At 56.1% G+C, this 26248-nt stretch overlaps 2 protein-coding genes across 3 annotated transcripts; one reads left to right on the plus strand and one right to left on the minus strand.

The window, feature by feature from the left end:
- Nucleotides 1–591: 591 nt before the first annotated feature.
- Nucleotides 592–12897, plus strand: INSYN1 (inhibitory synaptic factor 1). 2 transcript variants are annotated; one of them, XM_050309103.1, is made up of 4 exons: nucleotides 592–730; nucleotides 1430–1596; nucleotides 1909–2644; nucleotides 12193–12897. In XM_050309103.1, exons 3-4 carry the CDS (start codon nucleotides 2459–2461, stop codon nucleotides 12871–12873), a joined length of 867 nt encoding a protein of 288 aa, XP_050165060.1. In that variant the 5' UTR covers nucleotides 592–730; nucleotides 1430–1596; nucleotides 1909–2458; the 3' UTR covers nucleotides 12874–12897. The 2 variants fall into 2 exon arrangements, with proteins under 2 accessions (XP_050165060.1, XP_050165061.1); XM_050309104.1 differs by lacking the exon at nucleotides 592–730 and adding an exon at nucleotides 870–974.
- A 10106-nt stretch (nucleotides 12898–23003) lies between these two features.
- LOC126636668 (zona pellucida sperm-binding protein 3-like) lies at nucleotides 23004–26248 on the minus strand. The gene is made up of 9 exons (XM_050309093.1): nucleotides 25847–26248; nucleotides 25151–25269; nucleotides 24965–25068; nucleotides 24609–24786; nucleotides 24403–24523; nucleotides 24205–24296; nucleotides 23990–24135; nucleotides 23364–23483; nucleotides 23004–23134 (listed from the first exon to the last, which is right to left on the minus strand). The coding sequence occupies exons 1-9, from the start codon at nucleotides 26246–26248 to the stop codon at nucleotides 23004–23006; spliced, it is 1413 nt and encodes a 470-aa protein (XP_050165050.1).

Consider the following 26248-nt stretch of genomic DNA (forward strand, 5'->3'; position numbering starts at 1 on the left):
GCGCACCCGCCGCCTCGCCGCTGGCAGACCTGGGATTGCCACCTATCGTCACCGCTCAGCTCCAGGACAGGGATCTCTCCTTGCTCCCACTGCTGCTAAACCGGATGGGTTTCCCCGGGCTGGATCCCTGCTTTGGAACAAATCGCTCCCCTCCTGGGGGTTCCTCCCCAGACCAGCCCACCCCCCCCAACCCCACGCACACACTCACATGCAAACCCATGGTTGTTGTTTTCCTCCCATCCAGGGACCTTTGCTGGGATCCTTCTCCTGCATCCCGGGTGGGTTTTTACAGATCCCGCAGAAATTGGCCCCAGGTACGACCCACGGGGCAGGGGAGGGGCATTTTTGCATTCAGAAGGAACCAGCCTTAACGAGCCCGTTATTTGGAGCGGGGGCACAGAGCGGGGAAACTGAGGCACAGCTCCCCTCCTCCCCAACAAGGGACCCTCCCCCAGCGCTGCCTCAGTTTCCCCGGCGCCGCCTCCCGTGCAACTGGGCTCCCGGTCCCTTTAAGCCCCCCGCCCGGCGGAGGCTCAGCCCCTTTCTCTGACACAGCAGCCGCCGGGGCGAGCGAACCGGGAGCCGCGGGAGGCTGCGGCCGGGGCCGGGGCCGGGCGCCCACCGCCGCTCCGCCCGCCCCATGGCTCTGCCCGGGCGCCGGGCGCCGCCCGCCCCGCTCCGCCCGCCCGGCGCCCGGGGAGCCGCCGGCCCTGAGCCCGCACCGCCGCCGGTCGGTCCCGGGGCACCGCGCGGTGGGGTGCGGGGGCACCGGGAGGGAGGAGAGGCAGAGCAGGGAGAGGGAGGAAGGGAGGGAAGGAGAGGGAGGGAGGGAGGGGAGGGGGATGCGGGCAGTTGGGATGCGGGGAGCGGGGATGGAGGATGCGGGCTCCCGGGGATGGAGGATGCGGGGAGAGGGGAAGGAGGATGCGGGCTCCGGGGATGGAGGATGAGAGCGGCAGGGATGGAGGATGCAGGTAGCGGGGATGGAAGCTGCGGTTACAGACATCCTCCATCCCCGATGCCCGGGAGGATGCGGGTACCGGGGCTGAAGGATGGGAGCAGCGGGGATGGAGGATGCGGGTACCGGGGATGGAGATGGGAGCATGCCGGCACTCCCCCTCCCTGTGCGCACCCCCGAGCTGGGGGGACGCGCCCCCCCTCCCCATTCCGCCTCCGCCCGTGCTGCTTTCCCCCTCCCCGGGGGAAGGGGGGACATTTGGGGCCAAGGTGGGTTTTCCCCCTCCTCGGCCGAGGCGGGGTTGGGGTTTGAACCAAGCCGGGAGGAGGATGATGGTGGGATGGGCCCCAGGGAGGAGGAGGCTGCCCGACACCCCCCCCCCGCAAGCAGATGAGTCTCTCGGGACGTGTGTCCCCGTCCCCCCGCCCCGGCAGGCTGTCACCTCCGGTAACGTCTCACCCCTTCCAACAGCAACCGAAGGAAAGTGGCCCCCGGACTCCTCTTAAGCCACGGAAAAGCCCTGAGGGAGGAGGAAGAGGAGGAGGAGGAGGAAGGGGAGGAAGTAAGGAAAGGAGAAGGGGGAAAAAAAGGACAAGGAAGAGCTTGGACTGGAGCCAAGGAGGGTCTGGATCGCGACGGTGAGTTCCTGAGCTGCACGGCTGTCTGTCAGTCTGTCCCTCTATCCATCCATCTGGCTCTGCGAGACCCCACTGTGCCCCCAGTCTGCAGGTCTCAAACTGTGGGGAAGTGGGGAGGGCAAAAGGAGGGGGACAGCATCAGGCTCCATCCTGTCCCCCACTCAGTTAGGGGGGGCTGCTGTGGGGGTGCCTGGGGGCTTGTCCTCGTGCCGGGGCTGAGATCAAGGCAAGGTGGGAGTGGGCAGAGCCCCCCCACCATCCTCCTGGCTCCGGAAGGGATGGCTCCCTCACGCTGTCTGTCTGTCCTTGCAGGAGGGGACCCTGGGCTCCCCAGGACACCTGTGCCCAGCTGGGAGACTCCCCACCACCACCACCACCCAGCGTTGGAGCCGGAGACCCCGCAACGAGGGCTCGACGTGGGGAGAAGCGTCGCTCCCTGGGGACACCCAGCCCTGCATTCCCCTCCCCGGCATCGGGGAGCAGGCAAGGCGTGAGCCGCTGGATTTTAGCTTCCTGGGACATCCAAGGGACTCTTCCTCCTCCTGTTCCTCCTCCTCCTCCTCGTCGTCCTCTGCTCACCCCATGGCCACCTCACACCGCCCCGCGGCCACCGGCTGAGTCCCCTCCGCAGCGTTCCCGACTCTGCATGCTGCATCCCGACCCTGCTCCGCGCTCCGAACCACGGCCCCCCGGCCTCGCAGGGAGGCGAGCGTGCGGCTGGGACTTCCTTGGAGGCAGGGGAACGTTAAGATGTTGAAAGCTCCCCGGCCGAGAGGGGCTGCGCGGACGCCAGGCCACCCGGCTAGGGGGGAGCAGGATGGACAGAGCCGTTGGGGCCGGGAACCGAGGCTGGTAGGGAAGGATGGACTCCCGGACCTGCCAGGACAGGCAGCCCAGTGACCACCCCAGCAGCAGCAGCAGCAGCAATTGTAGCAGTGGCAAGAGTAATTGTGAGCGGGAAAGGATCCGGAGCCGGATGAAAATGGTGATCGGGCAACTGGAAGGCATCTTACAGGAGCTCAAGGAGGTGGCCAAGGAGCTCCGGGAGGTAGGAGAGTGGGTTGTGGTAGCTGGTGATCCCGAGTGGGGGTGCCCTGTCCCTGTCCCCCTGCCCCAGGGTCAGGATGGGGGGGAGCAGAGCCAGCTCAGCACCCGCAACGCACTGGCCCCAGGAGGCACCTGGATGATGTGCAAGAGGATTTTCAAAAAGGGGAGAAAATTGGGCATGGTTCAGAAAATCGCTCCTGTTCTTGACCTCAGGGTGAGGGGGCCTGGCCGAGGCACCAGCCCTGTGGGTGCTGCTGGTGGGAGAAACACCGCCAGCACTGGGAGAACTGGTGTCGCAGTCCACCCTGCTCTGCCTTGGAGGGTGTTTTCCAGGCCACTTCCAACCCAAGGAGGCGGATAGAGTGGGGATGGTGGGTCCCCCGGCATTGCAGAGGGCACTGAAAACATGCCATCAGTCCTGGGTGCAGTGAGGAGTGTCCACAGCGTGGACAGGGGGTCAGAGTGACCGTGTGTCCCGCAGCCCGGCTGGAGAGGGACCATTGCTCCGGCAAGAACATCTGTGTACACACACAAAGTGTGGTTGGAGTTTTCTCCCAGTGCAGAGGCACCACAGAGACGCTTTGGTGGGGAGTTTAGTATCTCCCTGGTTCAAGTGTTTGGGCCACGCATCTCCAAGCTGGAGGGGAAGGGGACGGGGTTGGTAATTTAGGACACCACTGCAGGGGATGGGGAATGGTGGATGGGAAGTGCAGTAGCCTTGATCATGGAGCAGATGATTGCTTTGGCAACAGGGCAGGCAGGCACTGGCATCCTCTCCATGGCCTGGGACTGCATCCAGGACCTCTCCACCCCTCAGGAAGGGCAGAAATTTGCCATGGGCACCATGGAGCAGCCCCGTGTGGGTCGGTGACATCTGGGTGCCACCTGGGTGCCACCCAGAGAGCGCTGATGCAGGGGGACCAACATGATCCTCGTGGCTGTGGTCAGGGAGGGGGCATCCTCCAGCAGTGTCCTCCTTTGGGATGGCTCCTCTCCATCCAGGAGATTTTAGGGGTGCTGTCCCTGTGAGAAGGCCAGCACTGGAGAGATGCCACATGCTGCCACGCTGCCCCACTGTGTCCCTGTGAGGTCTTGATGGGGCCGTGGCATCCCAAGAGATTGTCCTTTCTCTCCTGGCTTTGCCAGTCCTTCCAGCAGCAGAAAACAAATCCAGCCACGCAAAGCAAAAAGCCCCCTACTCCCCCACCAAACCCCTCAGTGCCACCGGCTGAGCGCCAAACCCCTCCAACACATCTCTGATGGATTAGGAAAAGCCATAATAATAATAATAATAATAATAATAATAATAATAATAATAATAATAATAATAATAATAATAATAATCAGGAGGCAGAGCTATTTTCTGTTTGGCCTGAACTCACTTCATGCTCCACCAGGAGCCTAACAGGCCTTCAAAGGGAGGATGATGATGGCGAGTTTAAGGTCGGGTGGGACCACCATGAGCATCCCTCTGGCTGAGGATACGGAGGAATAAGGAGGACCAGGGTGGGGCCAACCTCTGACCATTTCACAGCTGAGACCAGGTTGTGCTTGCCACCAAACTTTAGGTGGCTCCACAAGGTCCCTGTTGAGCTCTTGGGGCCAGAAGGGTCCTGGTGGGCTGCCCAAGTCAGGCAGTGCCAGCATGTGTCAGAGGAGAGAAGAGGAGGAGGTAGCCAGAGGACACCCATCCTCTGCCCCCACCCTGCTCTGTGCCAGGGAGGGGGTCCACGCCCCTTGAGGTGGCTTCTCCAGGGGTTGCCTGGAAGTGTTAGGCATGGAAATGTTTTTTTTCCATGGAGCTGGCACGTTCCTAGACACTGGTAACCTTCCAGGCAGCATCCCATGGGTGCCCTGGGAGAGCCCCCCACAGCAAGGGACAGCGAGGCCAGGTCAGCGTGCAGCCAGACACGAGGTGGGTCCTAAACTTCAGCCCTTCTCCTGGATCCTAGAACAGCCCCATAAAACTCTGCAGCAATTAGCTGAATTCATACAAAACAGCCTAAATCCCAGTACACTCAGGGCAGGCTTCGGAGCTAAAACACACTGGTCCAACCAGGTTGAACCAGGAGTCAGCGACTCCAGAGAAACAGAGGTCTGGTTTTCCCCAAACCAAGCAGAATTTGGGTGTTAGAGGCTTCGGAAATTCATAGAATGGTTTGAGTTGGATGGGTTTAAAGCCCAGCTTGTTCCACTTTCCTGCCACGGGCAGAGACATATTCCACTAGACCAGGTTGCTCCAAGCTCAGTCCAGCCTGGCCTTGGACACTTGCAGGGATGGAAATTCATCTTCCTGCTCTCTGGATCACTCAGAGCAAGCTCAGTGGGAGCAGGTTACATGGAATTCTCTTTCAAGCCCACACAGAAAAGTACATGGCAGACACCAGGCTGGCAAATCGTAATCTCTAAGATTTAGGCGGAAAAGAAGTAAAAAAAAAAATAAGCCCTCTTGTTGTCTTCCTTGCACATAGGGATGCTCTTCCTTGGCTGGAAGTGAGAAGCAGGGTATGGGGACAGGCAGGGCTGATGGCCCCAAGCTTAGGTGGGCTCTTGGGTGGGCTCACAGGTGGGGTCCCAGGTGGGGCTGCCCTGGGCCATCAAAGCCCACCAGTGTCCTGGCACTTGTGATACTGGTGTGTTCTCCAACCGTGGGGGCTTTGGAAATATCCATCCCCATGGCCACCTCCTCTGGTAGGGGTATCGCTGCTGAGTGGGGATGCAGGGCTGGATGTGCCCACAGAAGACACCCGACACACCCACGGAGCTGGAAAACCTTCCCTGGGTGATCCTGGAAGGCAGGGGGTGATGCTGGACCTGCTCCTTCCAGGTTCTCCTTGTAGAGGGAGCTGGGTGCCAGGACTTCACCCGTCTGGAGGCAGCAGCCAGGTTGTAACCACCTTGCCAAAAATAACCCCCGAAGCCATCGACACCCTGTGTGGGCACAGGGGCTTCCACCCAGGGATGGTTCCTGCTCCAAAACCACTCACCAGCTCCAGGCACAGCTGGCTCTGGCTCACATAAGCCTGCTCTCTCAGGTTGTCCCTGCTTCAGCAGAGGCGCTGAGTCCCAGACCCAGCCAGGATTGTGGGATGCTCCAGGACGAGGCTCCAGTGGGACACCCCAGGGCAGCCCCACTCTGCTGGTCCATCCCCGAGGACGTGATGTGTGACCAGACACTGGTTCAGGCTCCATCCCCGCCTCCTGGGAGCGGTTCCCACCTGAAGGCTGTCATTCCAGATGTCCGTTTTATTCGGGATGCTGTTCCACCAGCCTCCCCGCTCCCGCTCTCCCTCCCTCCCTCCTTCCCTTTTGTGTATATAATTATTCCCCAGCACTCCAAGACAGGGCTGTATTATGTGCGGGGAAAATGATTATTAAAATCTTTGATTGAAAACGCACACTGGAAGTAGAAATCAGGCAGGAGGCAGCGGGGAAGGCGCTTCCGCCGCGCGCTTGCCATGCCGCCTCCCTCCCACGCACCTCCTGCCAGCCCCGGCCTCTTCCCGCGGGGATCAGGGCGATGCCACAGGGAAGGAGATAGCCCAGGAGGTCCCAGGCAGCTCCACGGCAAGGCTGAGCTCCTTCCCACCCTTGGGGGATGAGTGCTGGGAGTGGGAAACCATCCATGGCGGGAAATAAACCCAGGTATCAGTTTAAACCCCAAAAAAATTCCCCACAGGGAAGGTCCTCTCCCCTCTGGGGCTGCTGATGGAAGCAACAGGGTCCCAGCACCCAGAACAGCATTGGAGGGGTTCCCTCCAAGACTTTGGCATGAGGAAAACCCTTCCTGCAATCCCTTATGATAATAAATACCTTAATAATGTTGTAATCAATAGGTGATTAGCTGGGAACGCTTGGGGAAGTTCATGGCGAGAAGGCGGCTTATTATTCCAATAACAACATGTTTGGGAGATGTGCAGGATGATTTTGAACTATTTAGCAGCTGATGATGGAGCAAATGAACCCTGGATCCTCGGCACACTCATTTGTAAGGATCAGCTCAGGGAAGAGAGGGCCCTGCAACTCTGCTTCAGTTTGCCAGCTCCAATTAATCATTCATTCCTTATTAAATATTTACTCACCTTGCCTGCACCGGAAAGTGGGAAGGTCCCTGCTCCAGGAGCACTTGGTTGTGGGGGTGGTGGGGCTTTGGGGTGGCTCTTTTCCCCTGTGGAGGTTGGAATTGCTGGTGACAAACACCTACGGGATGATTTGATGCTTTGGGAATAGGGTTGGGGAATTTTAGCATGGGCTGCACGGTCCTGTTGCTCATCCCCTCTGTGCACCAGCTGGCAGCAAAGCACAGTGCAGGGACACACGGGCCGGATCCAGCCTGGGAAAGCAGCTGTGTGGCACAGGAACATCCATCCCTGGAAGTGTTCCAGGCCAGGTTGGACGGGGCTTGGAGCAACCTGGTCCAGTGGAAGGTGTCCCTGCCCGTGGCAGGGTTTGGAACGAGATGGGCTTTAAGGCTCCTTCCAACCCAACCATTCCGTGGTTCTGTGGAAATGCTTTGGACCCCCAGATGTGCTGCTGGAGGTGCTGGGAACGGGGAGCATGGGGGACACACAAAAATCCCGGCTGGGGACAGGATGTTCTGCTCTGGATTGGGAAAACTGTTGCATCTCACCGTAGTGCGGCTGAGAGGACACACACAGGGCTCCCATCACCGGAGCAAAGACAGCCCAAGCAGTGCCGTGTTTGATCCGCCCACCCCGGCCCCGCCTTCACCCGCCGGAACCTGCCCTGAGCACGGACCCGCCTCCCCCTCCTCTTCAAAGGCCGAGTGGGGATGAAGGGGCTTTTGGGCCACTTTGATCCCAGCATCTTCCAGCTCCTTCCCCAGCCCCGGGAATTCGTGTTACCAATTACTGACCACAAAGCCTTTGAAGTCCCCTCTCATCCTCCCGCCTCTCCAGCGTCTCCCCCAGCATCCGGGAGGTTTTAGTTCCTCGATAGGAAACAGCGGGGCCAAAATGTGGGAGCTGGAGCCACCAGACCCAACTCCCAGGCAGCGACCTCGGTGCTTGATGTGCGGCCAACAGCCCAAAATCCCATTAAAAACAACTATACACCAGATGTTCAACATCTGCCTCAGCTGAGGAGGTGAACACCCATTTTAGGACCTTTTATCTGGAAAGCTTCTGGCTGCCTGTAACGTCCATGGGCGTGGGGACCAGCACTCCCAGCTGGGCGGAACGGTGGGAGCTGGTTTTTGGGGTGGGGGTGAACGTGGTTTAGCTCATCCTTACTCAGGGTGCGTCTCTCTGGGGTCCCACAGGGATGTGGCTCATCCCTCTGCCTCGCTCCATCCTCCAGCTGCTCAAAGCTCGTCCCTGGGGATGCGAGCTGAGCCCCCTCGGCCGCCCAGCAGCTGCTTTTGGGACACTGGGGTGCAGCAGGAGGAGGCCCCTTGGGGACACCCCTGCACGAGGTCAAGGGGAGTTATTTTGGTCCCTCTTTTCCTGCTGTCGGATACCCCTGCTGGACCAGGGATGCTCTGCTGCCACCAAAAAGGTGGCTCTTTGCAGCAGCCTGAGGGTGATGGAGGATGGGGACACGTCCTGCCTGTCACCTGCATGGTGCTTCCACCACATGCTGAGGACACCCCACACCTCCTACCCTGCTTGTAGGGGGACACATCCACCCCAGTTCCCTGGGAGATGAGAACATCACCAGGGTCTCGTCCCAAACCACCCCAGGTCTGGTCGTGCCTCCTCCCCCACCTCTCTCCTCCTGGCTCCCTCTGCCAGCAGAGATGGCCTCAGCTGGAAAAGCTGTGACAACCTGCTTCAGGAAGGAGAAAAGGGAGGAGAAAAGCCCAAATCCTACTTTACATTTAAAGCCTCGGCGAGTACCAAGTGTCACATAGGTATTTAACACCCACCACCACCCCACAATCCTCCCCCCTGCCCCCCCGGCTAAAATAGCAAGTGCTCCTAAAAATAGCCTCGAGTGAGCCACTGCTGATGTGACACTAATCCCCGTGTGCCACGAGGAGGAGCGGGACAGGGACAAGGGCTGGGATGGGCATGTGCCTCCTCCTGTCACCACCCAATCCCGAATGAGCAGCGGGTCCCTTTAATGAGGATGAGGAGGGCCCTGGCTGTCAGGGACCTGAGTCAAAGCCCAGGGAGACGCTCCCCCTGAACCCAGTGCTGTAATCACCGAGCCTTTGTGAAAACAGAGGTGATCTCATTCCAGCTGAGGGTTTCAGCAGAATCATTTGCAGCCTTATTAAAAAATAATAATAGCCGGGTGTTTCCCAAAGACAGCTCCATTCCTGCCCTTTTTCCTAATTCTTTCTTGTCACCAAGAAAGAAGAGGTCGCATCATCTTCTTTTTAATGCCTCTCCTCAAGTTTCACCCTTTCTCCCCCAAAGATAAGAGAGTCAAAAAAACCCCCAGAAAAAAAGATATCTGGTGGTGCATCAGGAAGAGGAAAAATCACCCTTGTGAATGTCAAGATTTTGTTGTGGATGTTCCCAGCACCTCAGCACCCTTCAAAGCCAAAGCTTGAAGGATGGATGGGTCCCTGCCTGCCCCCTCTGGAGGTCTTGAGTGGCTGGAAAAATAAGTTGGAGATCACAGGTGAGGAGCTTAGCTAAAGCCTGTTGCCTTCTGCTCCTTGGGATGAGCACTCAGCTCAGCATCCCCAGCTCTGCCGTCCTCTGGGGACACAAAGTCCCTCCAGGATGCAGGGACATGATGGAGATTCAAGGTCCATCCCACAAACAGGACCTGGGATGGGCTTCAGGAGAGAACCCAGCTGTGGGGCTACCACATGGGGCTGGGGACTGGTCCTACTCCAACACAGCTCAGAAAAGAGGTTTTATCCCAAAACTGGGCTCATATGGGTCCCAGGAGGGGCTGGTCAGGGTCGTTTAGGTGTATTAGTGCCCATCTGGAGCATATTAGACCATGTGCTCAAGTCTGATGGTGGGTGCACTACTCTCTCCCACCCCCTCTTCCCATTTCCTACCCACCCCTTCTCCATGGAAAGATGTTTCTTGGCATCTTTTATCCCCAGTGTGGCCAACCTGCTCTCGGGCAGCAGCCCCAGCCCTTCAGTCTCCATTCTCCCGTTCACACCAGCCCATCCCATCCCAGAAAGGGTCTCACCATTCCCAGGTCTCCCCAGTTTCCCAGCCCCGTGTTCACAGCAGGCAGCGAGCACGCACATCCACCCCACCGCCCTCACCCAAACCACCCTGTGCCCCTTGGGGTCCTGCCCCAGGAGGGTGGCACCGCTTTGTCCTCCAGAGATGCTCCTCTCTGGGTTGTCACACGGCCTCAGGTGTCTCAAAAAAAAAATGGTCCTACCTGTGGCCAGAGCCTGGAGCTGTCCCGCGGGGCCGGCGGCTGCTTTGCAAGAGGGGGTGCTGCGCGTCCACGCCCGGACGCACCTGGGGGGGCTTGAGTTCCCCGTCCTTGGTGCCAAATCCTGGGGAGCTGGGCAGAGCAGGAGAGCTGCATGGGCAGGGCTGTGGAGCGAGCGAAATTTGGAGCTCAAATATGGGAATTTGATTAAAATTAGGTCAGCAGAATGTAACGGAGCCACTCCGGCTGCTGGCAGCGTAATCGTCCCCCCCGGGCTCCCCGTTTCAGTTGCCCAGACATATTAAATTACCCTTAACTCTGCCCACGCGTCCTCACCCACCACGGGGGCTCTGTGAGGAGCCTGCCTTGCTGAGCCATGCTTTATGGTGCATTTCCAGGGATTTATGGAGCTGTCCCAAACCTCTGCACATCAGCAATCCAGCAAAGGGATGCAGAGACTGAGGGCAACCTGGTCCCATGACAGCAGCTTTGGGGTGCCCACCTTTGGGGTGTCTGAGCCTCACAGCAAAAATGCTCAAAAAACATGGAGCTATGGGATACAGCAGCGTAAAAATGATGGAGAGATGTGCCATGATTAATTAATCCTGGTGGATGGGAGGCTCCAACACCGAGTGATGACTGACTCACCATGGGACTGGTGGAGATAAGTCAGGGCTTTTCGGTGGCATGAGGAGAAGGAAAGGAAAGGTGCCTGGTAAGACACTGCCCATTGCTTTACCTTCCTTCCTTTATTTTGGGAGATTTGTGGCTGATTTTCACCAGGAAAGGACAAGGTGGAAGGGGCAGTGGAAAGATGGGCAGGGAACAGCAATAATGAAAAAAAACATTAATGCACGAAGAAACCACCCGGAAGGAGCCAAGCACATCTGTGCTTCCAGATGCTCTGTGAGTGGGATGGGGGTCCGGGAGGGACACGGCCCTGGGGTGCTGGGGGCACCGATGCCCACAGACACCCAGGGATGGGAGGAGCACAGAGTGCACCAGGGGGGTCACAAACAGGTACGAGGCATACAGAGGGGTTCCCCCCGGCCCCCCCTTGTCTGCCACTGCCCACCTCCTGCTTGGCAGAGCGGGGACCAGCCAGGCCCTCTGCCAGCTCCCCCGGAGAGGGGGGAGGAGAGCCGGCAAAACTGCCAAAAATACGCGTTTCCCGGTGCCGCCGAGTTGGATTTCCACGTCGTGCTCTGCCTCCCCCACAAAGCAGAGCCCCACACGCCCACGCGCGAGCAGAGACGCCAGCCAAGGAATACCGCGGATAAACGCGGTTCCGTCGGGATGCCGTGTGGGATTGGGGTCTCCTGGGCAGGATAAGTGCTGTGGTCGGTGCTGGGCAGCCCCTGAGCTGGGTGGGATTAAAGACTTGGAGGTGGGTGACGAGTCTGCTGAATCCAAAACCTCGGCAAGGTTGTTAGATGGAGACCGTGATCCATGGGAGCCATCATTCCTCCCATGGTCCATGATCCAAGGGAGCCAAGGGATCCAAGGGATCCAAGACCATGATCCAAGGGAGGTCATTCCTCCCTTCCTTCCCCTTCCAGCCCTGCCCACGGCTTGAACCTCCCTCAGGACATTGCATCTACTATTTTTAATATTTTAAGACTTGTTTTAGTCTGTCCCCGGTGGCATGTTGGGGCCACCACAGGGCTTGATATACTCAGTAGTGTGAAAGAAATGAAGGATTGGGATCGATCTGTCAGTGTCCCAGCCAGGGCAAAGGGGGGACAGCCCTGTCCCCTCATCCCCTGCACATCCCCACATATTTTGGCCCAGGACCTTGGGCCATCATCCACCCCCTCCCTGCTTTGACTTCTCCACCTACAGAGCTGCCTTCTCTGGGGGAAGGAGGTGGCAGTTGCTGGTGGCTTCCCATGGTCAAGTGAGAGGGACTGAAGGACACCATGTGCACGGGGATTTGGGGTGGGAGTCATCCCAGGGGACAGGGTGGACCTTGGGAAGGCCCATCCTGTCACATCGAGCCCTCAGGGGCACCCAAAAGCTTGGGGGTTCAGGTGTTTTGCCACCGGGTGGGCTTTAGTCCCTGCCAGGAGGCTCCGATTGAGCTGAGACCTCCCAGCTCATCACACCAGTGGTGCCAGGGCAAACGGCAGAGATTTGGGGGTGTGGTGCAATTACGGAGCAGAACTGGGAGGGTCTCCCACCCCACTCAGCGACTCCTGTCTGCCCGTGCCTCCGTCCGTCTGTCCGCAGGTGGTGAGCCAGATCGACCGCCTCACGTCCGACTTCGAGTTCGACCTGGAGCCGGACGACTGGACCACGGCGACGGCCAGCAGCACCTCCAGCAGCGACAAGGGGGGAGGCACCTTCGAGCTGGGACCCCTCGATTTCGCCGCCTCCGACATCCTCTCCGACAGCTGGGAATTCTGCTCCTTCCTGGATGCTTCCACCCCCTCCGACCCGGGCGATGGCCCCGAGCCCCCCCGGCCGCAGCCGCAGCCCCCGCCTGCTCCCCAGCCCGACTACCGGCTGATGAACGGGGGGCTGCCCATCCCCAACGGCCCCCGGGGCGGGGGCACCCCCGATTCATCCAGCGAGGAAGCCTTTGGCACGACACCCAGCCAGAAGCTGCCCCAGCACCGCCCGGCCGGCACGCGGGAGCGGGTCCGGTTCAGCGACAAGGTGCTGTACCACGCCCTGTGCTGCGACGATGACCGGGACGGTGACAGCACGGCGTCCCCGGGGGACGAGGGGCCCGAGGAGCCCGCCAGGAAGGGGCCGGTGGGGCCCTCGAAGCATCCGAACGCTGGCGGCGGGGCAGCCCCGGGCCGGCGGCTGATGAGGAACAGCAGCACCCAGACCGTGGCCGACAAAAGCACCCAGACGGTGCTGCCTTATATCCCGGCCAAGCAGAGGATTAAAAACAAAAACTGACACCGGATTCCGCCGCACGGATTTGGGGAGGGTGGGTGGATGGCGGGGGGGAGAGGGGGACGACTCCTGGGAAGGGACAGAAAAGTATATATATATATATATAAATATATATTTAAATAAATCAATACTAATAATAAAATCGACATGAAAAGGTGGCAAAGAAGACGAATGTCCCAATGTCCCAACTACCTACACGTCATTTTCCAGGCTCAGGGAATTTTAAACTGTTTTTTTTGGTTTGGGTTTTTTTTGGTTTGTTTTGGTTTTTTTTATGGACAGAAGTTTCAGATCAATAAACCGTCCATCATGGAGAAATAACAACCATAACATATATATATTACATGTATATATGTGCCAAGAGGGGGAAGGTGCTATGAAGGGGAGAGCCAGCGAATCCGAGGTTGTGGATGGGGGTGGATGGGGACATGGGGGTGCTGGAGGGGGGTGGCTGGACCGGGGAGGGGACATTTGCCCTCCCTGAGACATTGTATCCCTGTTTGGCTTAACAAGAGCTGGTGTGACCTGACTTGTCACATCCAACGTCTGAGTGGACCAGGATGTCACTCCCACCTCCAAGGGGATGTTGAAGGGATTTGCAGAGGGCAAAACCACAGCAGTGAGGAGGAGCTGGGGCAGGGAACTGCTCCCCTGCTAATTTCCAACCTTTACACCAGGTCCAGGAGGAATATTAGCGACCTTCAAGTCTTGCAACTGCCTTAAAATGGTGTGGAAAGTGTCTCCAGCTTTTCTTTATGTACCTAATTCTGGTTTTCCGCTTCAAAAGGCCCTGATCTGTGGGGGGGAAACAGCTGTGTTTTCCCTGACAGATGAAGGAATCTGGTGCTCCAGATCTACCCCTGGCACTTTTTTTTTTCAGCTTCCAGATTCTGCCAAAGCCTTCAGCACAGAAAGCACCTAGCCCTGGGGACAAAGCCCCTGTGCCCTCCCCATCGGATCTTCCTCCTGCAGGGATGCACTTGCACTGCCAGCCCTTGAGCATCCCTGGCAGGACACAGTTTTTCCAAACCTGGCAGCGAAAAAACCACCACCTTGATTCCTTAGTTTCAATCCAGGTCAGAGATGCTCCATTTCAAGCCTTTCCCAAGTGTCCTCCCAGAGGCAGGACCCTCGCTGGCACCCAGCACCGCTGCCGGGGCAAGGGATGCGTGGAACACCCACCATGGAGGAAGCAGCAGTGACCACAGCACTCTGAATTCCACCCAGACTGCAGCAGAAGAAGAGCCTTTCACCCAAATTGTACTGAATTACATTTAGCTTTGAGGGGCATGGCATCACCTGGGGAATCAGTGTATGTTCCCCAACACATGGGAGCACCCGTCCAGTTCCCCATGGGGGCATCCCAACCCTGGGCAAAACTGGGAAAGGGATGAAGAGCCCTGTAGATGGGGCTACAGGGTGGGAGATGATGCATCATCATGCACCATCAGCATCATCTTCCTCCACATCTCTCCCTAACCCATGGGCTGGGATACCATGGGGAGCATCAGCCTCTGTTTTGTCATAGCGAAGGATGGGATGTCTCCATCCCCCATCCAAAGAGTGGCAACACCATCCCGGGGACACGTGGGGTGGGACAACTCCCTCCATCCTCTCTGTGTGTCAGCAGCTGGTTACTCATTTATTTTTAAGAGCTTTTCATGTCCTGACCCCCTGTAAAACTACAATTAGCACATGTAGCTTTGTTGTTCAATAATTCCTCCCGAAGGAAGAGCACCAGGAAAAAATTTGGAGCAGCTGGAGCTGCACAAGGAGATGCTTTTCAGCTGCTCCAGATTTGGGAGCACCTGCATCACCTGCAGCTCTGGAAGGAGCTGCAAAAGGAGGAAATGAGGCATGGCCTGGGGAGCACTCACCCTGGAGCCAAGGATTTAAAACCTATGGATGCAGCTGGGGCTGTATGGACAAGGGGAACAGCTCCATCCCCCATGTCTTTATTAGACTGAATTTATAGCTGTGCCAGCTTGATTTCCTGCTCTCCGATAAATCCAGTCTGTAAGTGCTGTATTAACCTTTGGGGCCATGGATGGAAAACTTCCATAAACCTGGGGTAAATGGAGAGGCAGGAAATCCATCTGCTCCCCTTTGCTTGGGGTAAGGATAATAAAACCCTCACTGGTATAGAGATGGACCACAGGCAATGTCTTTGCTGCTTCTCTGCACACCCAGAGGGGTTTGACTGTCGTTATTTAGTAGGAAAACCTGTGGGTTTGGGGTTCTTTAGGGAAGAACTCAACAAAATGGGAGTGGATGGATATTAAGACAGATAAGGAGAAAACAGGCAAAGTAGTAAAAATGGCTTTGTTAGAGCAGTAACGAAGTTATTAACGATGTTATTCACTGCACCACCAACTTAATTATGAATGATGTTGAATTAACAGACTTGGTTCTTGCAGGGACAAGATCCAGCTTGTCGGGGTTGGTCTGTGGCTGCAGGTGATGGGGATGGAGTGGAACTGGACTGGGAAAACAGCTCCTCTTTCCTTTAAGACTGTATATTAATGCATTAACGAGCCTTTTCCCCACAGCATCCCAGCAATGTCCCTGCCCTCCATCCCCAACCCCTCCCTGGACCCCAAAACCTGTTTGGGAACACCCAGAACCACAACCAGAGAGTCACCAGAGCTCAAAGGAAGGGGCAAAGGGCTCCTCCAGGAAGGAATAAAGAACTGTCAGCAAATGAGGACACAGCCTGGCCCGTGATCCAGACCAGCGGATGACTCTGCCATGCATCCCACAGTTTTTTGGCTGGGAAGGATGCTCGGTGTCTGCTCTGGCCAGAGCTGGGCTTTGAGGGGCTTTAAGCAGAATTCCAGCCTGGCATCCAGCTCTGACCCTCCCCACAGCTCCTATTCAAGCTGACCTGAATTAAGAGAGGCTCCACTGGGGTTTGTGTTTTGAAGGAACTCCTCCGAGCTCACCCAGTCCCTCCGGCTCCTGAGATCCAGCTGGAAAGTTTCTCCCCCAGAAGGAGCCGTCTCACAAACCTCACTCTGGCGAGGGCTGAAAATAGACCTCGAGTGCCTGGAGACTTCACTTCTGAGCTCGCTGACATGAAAGGCAGCTATCAGAGTGGATGAAGGGATGTTTTCCAGCCTAAGGAAGAGCTCTGGCTCAGGGTCAGGCTTTGGGAGGGGATGGGGTGCACCCAGGAGCCCAACTGTACCTGTGGGTTGCCACCCTCAGCCCTGGGAAGCCAAAATCCAAGCTGTCCCCACACACAGATGAATTTTTGTCCTCAATTCCATAGTGATCTGCTCTCAGGGGACTGAGACAATTTCTCCCCCTGCAGAGGTGGGCTTTATTTCACACTGGCCAGGCTACAGCCAGCCCTTGGAGCTCAGCAGCAGCTAAAAGCATCCCTGGATTTTAGCTGCCCCTTCCCTGCACAGCTTGGAGCTGAGCTCTGGTTGCAGCTGGAAGAAGAATGTTTTATTTCCAAAGGGAGAGGTGATACTCCTGCCTCTGCTGCTGTACAGCATCTTGTCTTGTTTGTTCCTGGCTGTTCCACAGCTGAATTACCACATCTTAGGATGCTGCTTCCAGAGGAGCACTCCTTCATCCTCGCTTTTCCAGCTTTTGGGAGCTAAATCCATCATGTGCCTTGGGAGTGGACTATGAAGGCTCTTCCCTCCTCACCTCCACCCTTCAGGCCAGGTTGATCAGCTCCATGGGGAGAAAAGAAGCATCCCCCCACAAAGCTGCACTCCCCATGGACAGGAGCAGCTCAGCTACGTCTTCCCAGTTGGATTTTACCTGGAACTGGGAGTCACATCCTCCCTCCTTCTGCTTGTCTCCAGCCCCAGATAACTCGCTGGCAGCTGTTATCTCCCCCAGGGAAAGGCTGGGTGTGGAGGAGGCAGGAGCAGAGTGCACCCACCCTGCTCACAGCACCCGAAAGGTGCCCAGCCCTCCTCCCGGGCTGTTACCCCAGTATCCTGCATCCCTTCCTCCCGCCTCACCCCCAGCCCAGGGCAGCCTTGGAGCAGTAAGAGGGCATCAGGGGCACTCTCCAAGCCGTGGTTGAGGATGTTTAAGGATTTTGAATCCACCCCAATGCCATGTGGCACTGAAATCCCAGGGGGAGCAGCTCCCCTGCTCACGCTCCTCTCCAGGCTCTGCCAACCAAGCAGGATGGAGATGGATAAACTGAGCCTGGCCAGACATGGGCCTGAAGCAGGTGCTCATGGCCATGGCACACTAATTAATCCTCATTTGTGCTGGCACTTGCTAACCTGTAATTTCACAGCTTGCTGGAGGCCTCTGTGCAGCAGGAGGCTGCCGGTCTCTCGGTGGCTTCCCATGGACGGAGCGCTGGGTTCCAAACCTTCCCCAGGGCTGGTAAGCCAAGGATGGGGGGGTGTGGGCCGGACACCTGAAAGAAAACTCCTGCTCTAGCAGGGGATGGGGAGCTGGGCTGGATACCCAGCATGGGGCAGAAGACCCCATCCCACCCCAGCAAGGGAGAAAGAGGGGGCTGTGGTGTCAACAGGGAGCCCAGAGCACCAGGAAGGTGGTGGGGATGAGGAAATAAGGTGGGAATAAGGCTGTGGTCAGGGGGAAGGGCTGGGGAGCAGCATCCCTGTTCAGTAGGCCCAGGCTGAGCTTATATGGGCTCCTGAGGCCACAGGTAGGGCGTGGATCCTCAGACATGTTGCCCAGGCCATTTAAGGTCCCCAGGGTGGTGGGAAGCCAAACTCGGGGGTGAGGGGCTCCAACTGACCTTCTGAGCAGAGCTGGCAGCTCCACAAAACCTGCTTCTCCAGCGGCCACTGCTCCTGAGGCTCAACCCTCCAGCACCTGGATACAGCCCTTGCTACACCCACAAATGGATGTTTACTCGTTCCATTCTCTCACCCTATAATGTGCACTTTTCCGGGTGGTGGCTGGGTGCTCTCCCACCACTGGGTGGCAGTGGGAACACATGGACACGCATGGACATGAGTGGCCCACACAGGGACTGCCTCCTGCTCCTCACCAACCCCTTCAGAGCCCTGCCTCGGTGGCCCCATGTCACATCACCCCATGGTTCATCCCTGACAGGGACAGGGCCACTCCAGCCTGGACACATCCTGCTCTCAGGGGGAGCATTCCCTCAAAACCCAGCCAGAAAGGGCAAATTAGAGACCCAAAAATGCTTTTTACCTCCATACCCTGGAGTCAGCAGCAATCTGGGCGTTGCCTTCATGGCAGGAGAGTGCTTGGCTGCAGCACCCCCAGTTTTTGGGGTAGAGCCCCCCCCCCCCCAAAAGAGCTGCAGGCCCCCTGGAGCCATGGGGTCCAGCTGAGCCTGCTGGAACATGGAGGAGCCCTGGAGGTACTTGTAAGACAAGGGATGACATGCTTGATGGGACTTCTTAATTAGATCTTGCTAAACCAAAATGTACCGGGGCTCCCCTGGCAGAACAGCATCAGACAAAACATTAATCACGCTCCAAATAAATAATTAAAACGTTGGGGCTCTTAGAAAGGGAAAAAAAAAAAAAAAAAAAAAGAAAAAACCACAACACCAAACAGTGAAAAATCAAAGGCATCAGCACCAGCCTGGGGACCTTGATAAGGAGCAACACCACTGGGTCCAGCAGGGCCCCCTGGCCTTGGAGGGAGCAGAGCTGTGTCCCCAGGGCCATCTGAGCCAGCAGGGACCCAACAGGGTCATGGAAACCTGTGCTCAGAGTCCCAGGAGGTGTCAGGACGGGGTTTAGGACCTCATAACCTCATACCTGGAGTTGTGGGAACACAGCCCCAGCTCGGCTTTGTGTTAAATGGGTCTTCTCACAGCGAGCACCCACAGGCACAAACGATGCATTACAAAATCATCCCCCACCGGCTGGTTCGTGCAGGGCCTGGGATGTGGTTCATCTCTGGGATATCATCTGTGGTCACCTCTGGGGCAACATCCACAGTCACTCCTGGGATATCAGCTACAGGTCACCTGTGGGGCACCATCCGATATCCAACATCCCTGGTCACCTCTGGGATAACATCCATGGTGCCCTCTGGGATGCTGGCCCATGCCCAGCTCTTGGGCTCCAGCGGGTGCCTGATGCAGCGTAGGAAAATCTGTTTACCCAGCACTTAGGAAGCACTTTGGGGAGAAAACAACAACAATAAAGGCTTGAAAATAGAAGCCTCCCCCTCCCCATCCCTCTTAGCCGGAGCAGAGATTGCTCAGGATAAGCAACACGGAGCTTGAATTATGCATGGAGCCATTTGCATCCAAGAACACGACTGAGCAGGAATGGCCCTGTCCCTCCCGGGCCCCAGCCTTCAGAAACTCACCCGTGCTCTGCTTCCCTCTGCTTTGCTTTTCCTACAACGGGGTTGTTAAAAAGCCAGCCCAGGGCCGTGGTGAGATGGAGCTGCTCCCCTCACTCCACCCAAGAGCTCGATTAGGGATTTAGTGCCTTTTCTCCCTTCGAGGCTGCAGGAAAATGGACTTTATTCTGCCTAGGATTAGGCAACCCCCTGGCCGTGGCACCCACAAAGCAGCATCCCTGACCTTCCTCTTCCTCCTCCCAGCCCTCCTCCAGCACAGCAAAGCTCCCTGGGAATGATGGACTCCACCAAAACCTGCTTTATTGCATTAATATTCGCTGGTAATGAAGCTCACACTTAGAGCTCCAATTAAATTAGGAAAGCCATAATGAACAAGAAGTGGTGCATTAATTCGTTAGCAGGGAATTGTTCCAAATTACCTCAGCGAATACGGCAAAACTTTAATTTACCGGCGGTGTTTTCAAACGGGCTTTGCTCCTTCATCTCCATTTACACCGCAGCACATTTTTTTTTTTCTGGCAGCAAAAGCAGAAGTGAATTAAGTTCAGTTCCTTGGGGGAACACATTTGTCTCTCAGCTGGGAATAAACACCCATGAGAGATACCAGAAATTTGCCTTTTTGGCTTCTTCACCAGACACTCACAGGGAAAATAGAAATTATTTACGACAAACAGCTTAAGCGCCCAGGAAAGAGCGTTGCCAGGAAAGAGCGTTGCAAAGGGTTAGTGCCTGTAAAAGCTCCCCCAGTGGCATCCCAGGGCTGAGAAAGGGCACAGCTTGTGTCACATCCTCAGCCTGCCCTGGCTCAGGAAATGAATCCCGGCATCCTTCATATCCAAGCACTTCACAGGTGGGCTGGTACAAAATGATATCAACAGTGGGAAAAGTCCCTCTCACAGGTCCCCTCCTCCCAAACCCCGGGGTTTTAAAGAGAAAACACAGAAGATAAGTTTTATACCACCAGAAATTATTTTTCCTGCCCCCTTTTTTTTTTTTTTCCCCTCCAGTAAAGGGAATATTTCTTTGTTATTAAGGAGCTTCCCATGTGTTTACAGGACTCTGGGAGCTGCTGATCAGGGACACCCATGGTAGGAAAGCGTGGCTGAAGCCCCTGAGCTGGGATCAAAGTGCAGCTAAAGGAGCAGGGTGAGCTCCAGGTGATATCTGGGGCAGGAACTGGATCCTCAAGGCATCAAGGGAGCTTCTTCACAGGGGTAAAATGAGGGTGGAAAGGGGTAGAGAGAATAACTGCCATTCCATCCAGGAGTTGCACAAGGCTGTATAAAACCAGATGGGGAAAAAAAGCAGACCAGAAATGTCACCTACACAAAGTCTCAGCACCTTTGGGGACAGTGGAGCAGCACCTGGCCCTGCCCCAACTCTTGGGGGGGCACCCAGTGGCACATTCCAGCCTGGCCCTTTAAGTGGGTAAACGTTCCATCAACCTCCATGAGACAACTTTGCCTCCCTGGCTCCTCGATCCACCCCCAGCAATCCCAGCTTTGGGAGCCTTAGCTCAGGTTTGGATTCCTAGGAGCTGTTTTTCCACTAAGCCCTTTTCCTCCTCAGCCCTCCTCTCAAGTTTTTTTTCTTTCCTGGTAAACACAGTAAAAAGATTGGGTTGGGGCTGATAATTCATTAAAGAATTAACAGCTATGTTAGTTATACTAAAATCCAGTGTGGTGGGTACCACAGGGGGAAGCCAAGCTCACCTGTGGCCCCTCCTGGGCTGGGAAAGGGAGTTGACAGGAGGGAAGGACAGCCTGGAGCATGGCATTCCCAACACAAATTCTTCCTGCTTAAGATGGGCCTCAAAAGAGGATTTCCATGCCATAAACTCCCCCCACCCTGCCAGATTTCCTCCCCCTTTCCTGCTCTGAGGACACAGCTGTGTCTCTTGGGAAGAGCACCCACACCCTTTTGGCAGGGCAACATCACAGCCTGACCACACACCCAGCACCTGTCACCCTGTCAAGGTAAAAATTAAGGAAAAAAGAGGAGGTTTTAATCTCCTGTAGCTCCTCCAGGAAGAAGCTTGTGCATAAAACATGAAGGCTGAGAGCCTGATCAGGGAAGATTCCAGCCAAAAAAAGAAAAAAAGAAGAAAGCTTACATGGTTGCCTCACTTTTCCACTTGATTATTTCAGCTCAGCTGCTTAATTCAATGAAAACAGAACCAGGAAACATTTGCCTGAGGCACATCATCCCTGGGCTTTCAATCCTGGCTTGTCTGGGGAGGGAGTCCCTGCTCCCCACCTTCCCAGGCCTGTGGAGCACAGGCACCAAACTACTTTCCCTTTGCAGAGCTGTAGCTGCCCTCAGGGTTTCTTAGAACGTGCTGTAGGGAGACTGAGCACCACCAGAGTGCAGGCTAATGGCTGGGGAATTCCAGCCCCGGGGCAAGAGAGCTGCTTCCAGCCTTCAGCCACCAAATTTAGGGAATGCCTTTAACAGCTTTCAGAAGGCAAAAGCAAAGGACCCAAACATCTGAATCAACCTTGGTCCTTTTTACTCCTTATCCAGGGCCAGGAGCAGTTCCCTCAGCTCAGAACAGGTTGTAAACAAGCATCAGGTGTTTGGATTCTCCCAGGATATGGAAAGCAGGGAGGAGCCATGTGGTCAATCGGACCAGAAGGATGGAGGGGAGTCAACAGGCTCAGGGATCCTCCCTGGAAGGGGCACCACCTCCCATCCAGGCACACTTGTGCCTCAAGGAGTCTGATCACAGGGTCCCACACCACATAAACAAGGGCATTGATTCCCCCAGGGCACATTTATGGTCTTAAAACCAGGCAGCACCTCAAAGCACATGGCCCTCCCAGCCACAGGATAATGAAATCCTGCAGCCTCCAGCTGGAACTGGAGGCAGGAACACAAAACACTGGAGAAATATCTGTGTTGCCCAGGCTTCTGAGGAGTGAAAGTGGTGTTTGGCTCACCACAGTGGGAGCTGAGACACCAAGAGCTCACACCCAGCTTGAGCTCCACCGCAGACAAGATGTTTTCAGCAGCCTAAGCCAAGACTTTGGGGGTAAGCCTGTGCTGTGTGGGAGGGGAAGCCAAAGAGCACAGAGCAATTTAACACAGCTTTAAGGCCTGTCTGGTGTGTGTTGCCTTAATTTCAGTGTGATGAGGACTCCTGTGCCCTATAGCTCAGCTCCACTAGCACAGCAGGAAGTCCCTAACAGTGCTACAAGGAGAGGTGATGATAATCCATGCAAACCTACCAGCTGAGGGCCTCCCCTCCTTTATACTAAAAAAAAAGAAAAAAAATTAATTTAGAGCTGATGAACCAGTAGCTTTCCCTATTTGTCCCTTTTTTCTTACAGTGTTCCCAGTTCCACCTCCCCATCCACTAAACAGAAGCATCTTGAGCCCTTTTCCATCCCCAGGATCAGGTTGTTTTTTTTTTTCCCAGTTCTCCCAGCAGCAGAAGCCACACTCAGCCCAGAGTTAGAACTGCCACTTCAGGAGATGCTGCAGCCTGGATGAGGAGGTATTAACTCACACCACCAAGCCTGTTCTCACATCCTCCAGCAACATCCCTGCTGAGGAGGAGCAAACAGGACTTCTGGAGTCAGGGAACCATTCAGCACCTCTAAGCACTATCAACTCTTCCCTCATCCACCTGAAAATAGGAGCCATACCTTGTTTGCAGCCAGTGTTCAGGATTCTTTGCCAAGGGTACAACATCCAGGGAGCATCTGCATTTGGAAAGTCACATCCAAGCAGACCAAAGGCTGCCTGGTGTTCCCCCCCTTTCCACTGAGGAGGGACAGAAACATTTCACACAAGGAGAGGGCAGAAACGTTTCCTTTTATTAGGGGTGGAGGTTACAACAACATCCCAGGAGGGCAGGGGCATTTCCTGCACACAAGAAACAGTCCCAGGGCCGTCAGGCTCAGCAGAGTGGCCGCCACGAGCATGGCAACTTGGACCACCACGGAAAGTCCTCCAGCAGCACCTGGGAGAGACAAGAGCCACTCACTACACATCAAATGGCTTCCTGTCATCTGCCAGGGGATGAGCTTGCAGGCAGCTCCGGGAAGGAGTTCCCCAGACTGTCTTTTGGTGGCTATACTGGAATGTCTCTCCAGGTGTGGAATCGTGGGGGATTTGTGACTAGAACAACCTGGAGTCACCTTCAGTTGAGACCTGAGAGACAATCAAACAAAACAACCCCACATACATACCCTGTGGGGTCTTCCCTGCTCGTCCAAGGCCTCCAGAGGAACTCCATAATCCCTGAGCTGAGTCAAGGATTAACAGTGGCCCAACTGAGACTTCAGCTTCTGTCACCCTTGAGGGATCACCTAAAACAAACAAAAAAAATGAGTTCACAGGGGAGGTAATTCTTGCTCACTCTGGATTTTAGAAGCTATAGAAGGATGGACCCTGCAAGAGCAGCTTTCCTTTTAAACACAAGGATACAGACACAGTTACTTAGAACAAAGTCATAAATTCCCAGAATGGCCTGGAGTGGAAGGGACCTTCAAGCCCATCTCATTTAACACCCCACACCATGGGCAGGGACATATTCCACTATCCCAGGTTGCTCCAAGCCCCATCCAATCTGGCCTTCAACACTTCCAGGTATGGGGCAGCCACAGCTTCTCTGGGCAACCTGGGCCAGGGCCTCTCCACCCTCACAGCCAAGAACTTCCCTGTATCCAACCCAAGTTCTCCCTCCTTCAGTTTGCCTAAGGACTCTGGAGAAGAGCTGGGTTTGTCCTTAAACTACAGATGTTACAGCATGTTGGCTATTCCAGCCTAGAGAAGGTCAGTCAGCCCTGGGGGTACATTTTGGACACAACCCTACCTTGCTTGGTAGGGACATCTCTCCTCAAGCGCCTCCCCACCCATCTGGCCGGAGGGTTGGTTCTCCTGGAGTATCCTCCATGCACCGGGCAGTTGCCAGTCTCACAGCAGCTGCAGATGTCTCCAGTACCCTCCACAGGTGCCCAACTGAAACAGAATTATCTGTAAATCCTCTCCTCCAGGCTGGTTTCCTCCCTGCGTGCACCAGCTACTCACAGGCTGCTGGCTTTGTTGAAGGAACAGGCTTTGTTCCATGGATTTGGGGCTTGGTCAGCTGGGGAGACCTTCAGGTGGCAAGTGATGTAGATCTGGAAGGGAAATTAAAACTGGTTAGCCTCGGATGCTCATTTTTCTTACAAGCAGAGCAGCGCATCTGAAGCAGCCTGGGGAGGAGGGGTTGGCACAGCATCTCACCAGGTTCCTGTTGTCTCCCGCAAACTTGAACGCGTCGACCACAAACTGCAGCGTTTCCTGCCTCGGCCTCGGGGAGATGAAGGCTGAAGTGGTGTCATCTGCTCTCCCATCCACCAAGCACCTGGACAAGGGTCAGGAGTCAGGGGCATGCCTGTCCCTGTCAGGGACAGCTCAGCAGTACCACCTAGAGAACAGTCCCCCCTTACCCGCTGAGGTCAATGAAGGCGTATCGGGGGGAGGAATTCCTGTCGGGGCTCAGAGTGGCAACACAGTCATCCACGAAGAGCCTCAGAGGGACATGGCCCTCAGAAGCCACGTCAGCCTGGAGGTGCAGGCTCTCTCCCAGTTGGAAGCCATTGGAGAGCCTCTCTGCACTCCAGTCATCTGGAAGGGAGATCCAAGGGGTCACTGAGGAGAGCAGCACATTGCCCTGCCCTGCACAGGGACCTCTCAGCTGTGCAGCAGGGTGGGCCTGACTTCAGCCCAGGTTTATAGCTCCCTTTGGGCTCTCAGTATGTGAGCAAGAGGAGAGAGGAAATGGGGCTGCCAGGCCTGCACCCACCATCCATGAGGCGCAGGGAGAACATCAGCCTCTCCTCAGCCGACAGCGTGGAGCGGAAGGGAGCCCACGTGGGCCGGACAGCACTGCTGCTCACATTGCTCTTCCTAAACGGGGCAGATCTGCATTAACAGCCATGCCACCATCACCTGAGGCCCATAGGAGCAGAGGCACAGCCCACACGCTCACCTGGGATAGTGACACTCAATAGGAACCACCACTGAGTTGGTCCTTACAATGACTGGGTTGCCAGAAGGAGCAGGTTTGTAGGACAAGCTCGTTTTGTAGATCAAGGAGTCCGGGGTCATCTGGAAGGAAGATTTGGGAGACATGATAAGACAGGAGAACAAACTACTTGCCATAAGCTCAGCATGGACTGCCAGGACTGACAGGCCACAGCTGTAAAGGCACAGGTTGTCATCCACATCCCCAAATTCAGTGCCTATAAGACACCATGAAGCCTTGTATTGGTGTCCCAACAAGGGGCCAGCCTTGAAGGAGGTCAGGGAGCCTCAGGACTTCAAAACTCCAAGCACCCACATCAGGACCCCTTCTCCCATATGTCCCTGCTGAATCCAAGTCACAAACCACTACAAGTCCTACTTGCTGTAGGGTGTGGGCTTGAGGACGGCACCCATACTCCAAAACCTACCTTTGCTGTGGCCACACCACCCCTCACTGCTGAGCTGCTGCAACCAAATCAGCTTCTCCTCACCACAAACCCTTTACCAGGTCACTCCGAGGATCAAGAGCTTCTCGGGGGTGAATCAAGCAGCACACTGCTCCCTGCAGCACTTCCCATTTACCCACCCGGTGCTGGTCAGATGGACCCAGAGAAGGTCCATCCCTACTCAGCAGCCCCTCAGCCCAGCACCCCCCCCTCACCTGCAGGGTGCTGCCACACTCATGCAGCCCAGCCACAAAAGTCACGGTGCTCTCAGCAGGATTCTGGGGCAGGGGCGGGCAGGAGGCTGATCCCAGGCTCAGATCCGCAGCCCTGACCAGGCGCCCGGTGCCGAAGAGGTCCCTGTGCACCGTGACCACCACCTGTGCCTCCTGGCACTGCACGGCCACGGGGTGCAGCGGGGCCAGAGCCTGGAGCTGGGACACGTCCACCCACGCCCAGGGCTGCGAGAAGGAAGGCCCACGGGGCCGGCTCCAGGAGGAGTCCCCCCTGACCCTCAGGACCCCTGAGTCCCTCTGAGGGAACCCCCAGGGGTTGTAGGATGCTGCTTCAGCCAGCACCCAGCAGAACAGAGCAACACCCAGGCTGCCTCCAGGCCCCAT

The sequence above is a fragment of the Myiozetetes cayanensis genome, unplaced genomic scaffold (genome assembly GCF_022539395.1).
Source record: "Myiozetetes cayanensis isolate MyiCay16 unplaced genomic scaffold, myiCay2020 scf14, whole genome shotgun sequence".
NCBI classification, from domain to species: Eukaryota; Metazoa; Chordata; class Aves; order Passeriformes; family Tyrannidae; genus Myiozetetes; species Myiozetetes cayanensis.

Coding starts and splice junctions, on each gene's coding strand:
- INSYN1 (XM_050309103.1), top strand. CDS start 2,459: ATGGACTCCCGGACCTGCCAGGACAGGCAGCCCAGTGACCACCCCAGC. Junction 2,645..12,192: donor TGGCCAAGGAGCTCCGGGAG/GTAGGAGAGTGG, acceptor GTCTGTCCGCAG/GTGGTGAGCCAGATCGACCG.
- LOC126636668 (XM_050309093.1), bottom strand. CDS start 26,248: ATGGGGCCTGGAGGCAGCCTGGGTGTTGCTCTGTTCTGCTGGGTGCTG. Junction 25,270..25,846: donor AGTGTGGCAGCACCCTGCAG/GTGAGGGGGGGG, acceptor TCTTCCTTCCAG/ATGACCCCGGACTCCTTGAT. Junction 24,297..24,402: donor CGGGAGACAACAGGAACCTG/GTGAGATGCTGT, acceptor TTTCCCTTCCAG/ATCTACATCACTTGCCACCT.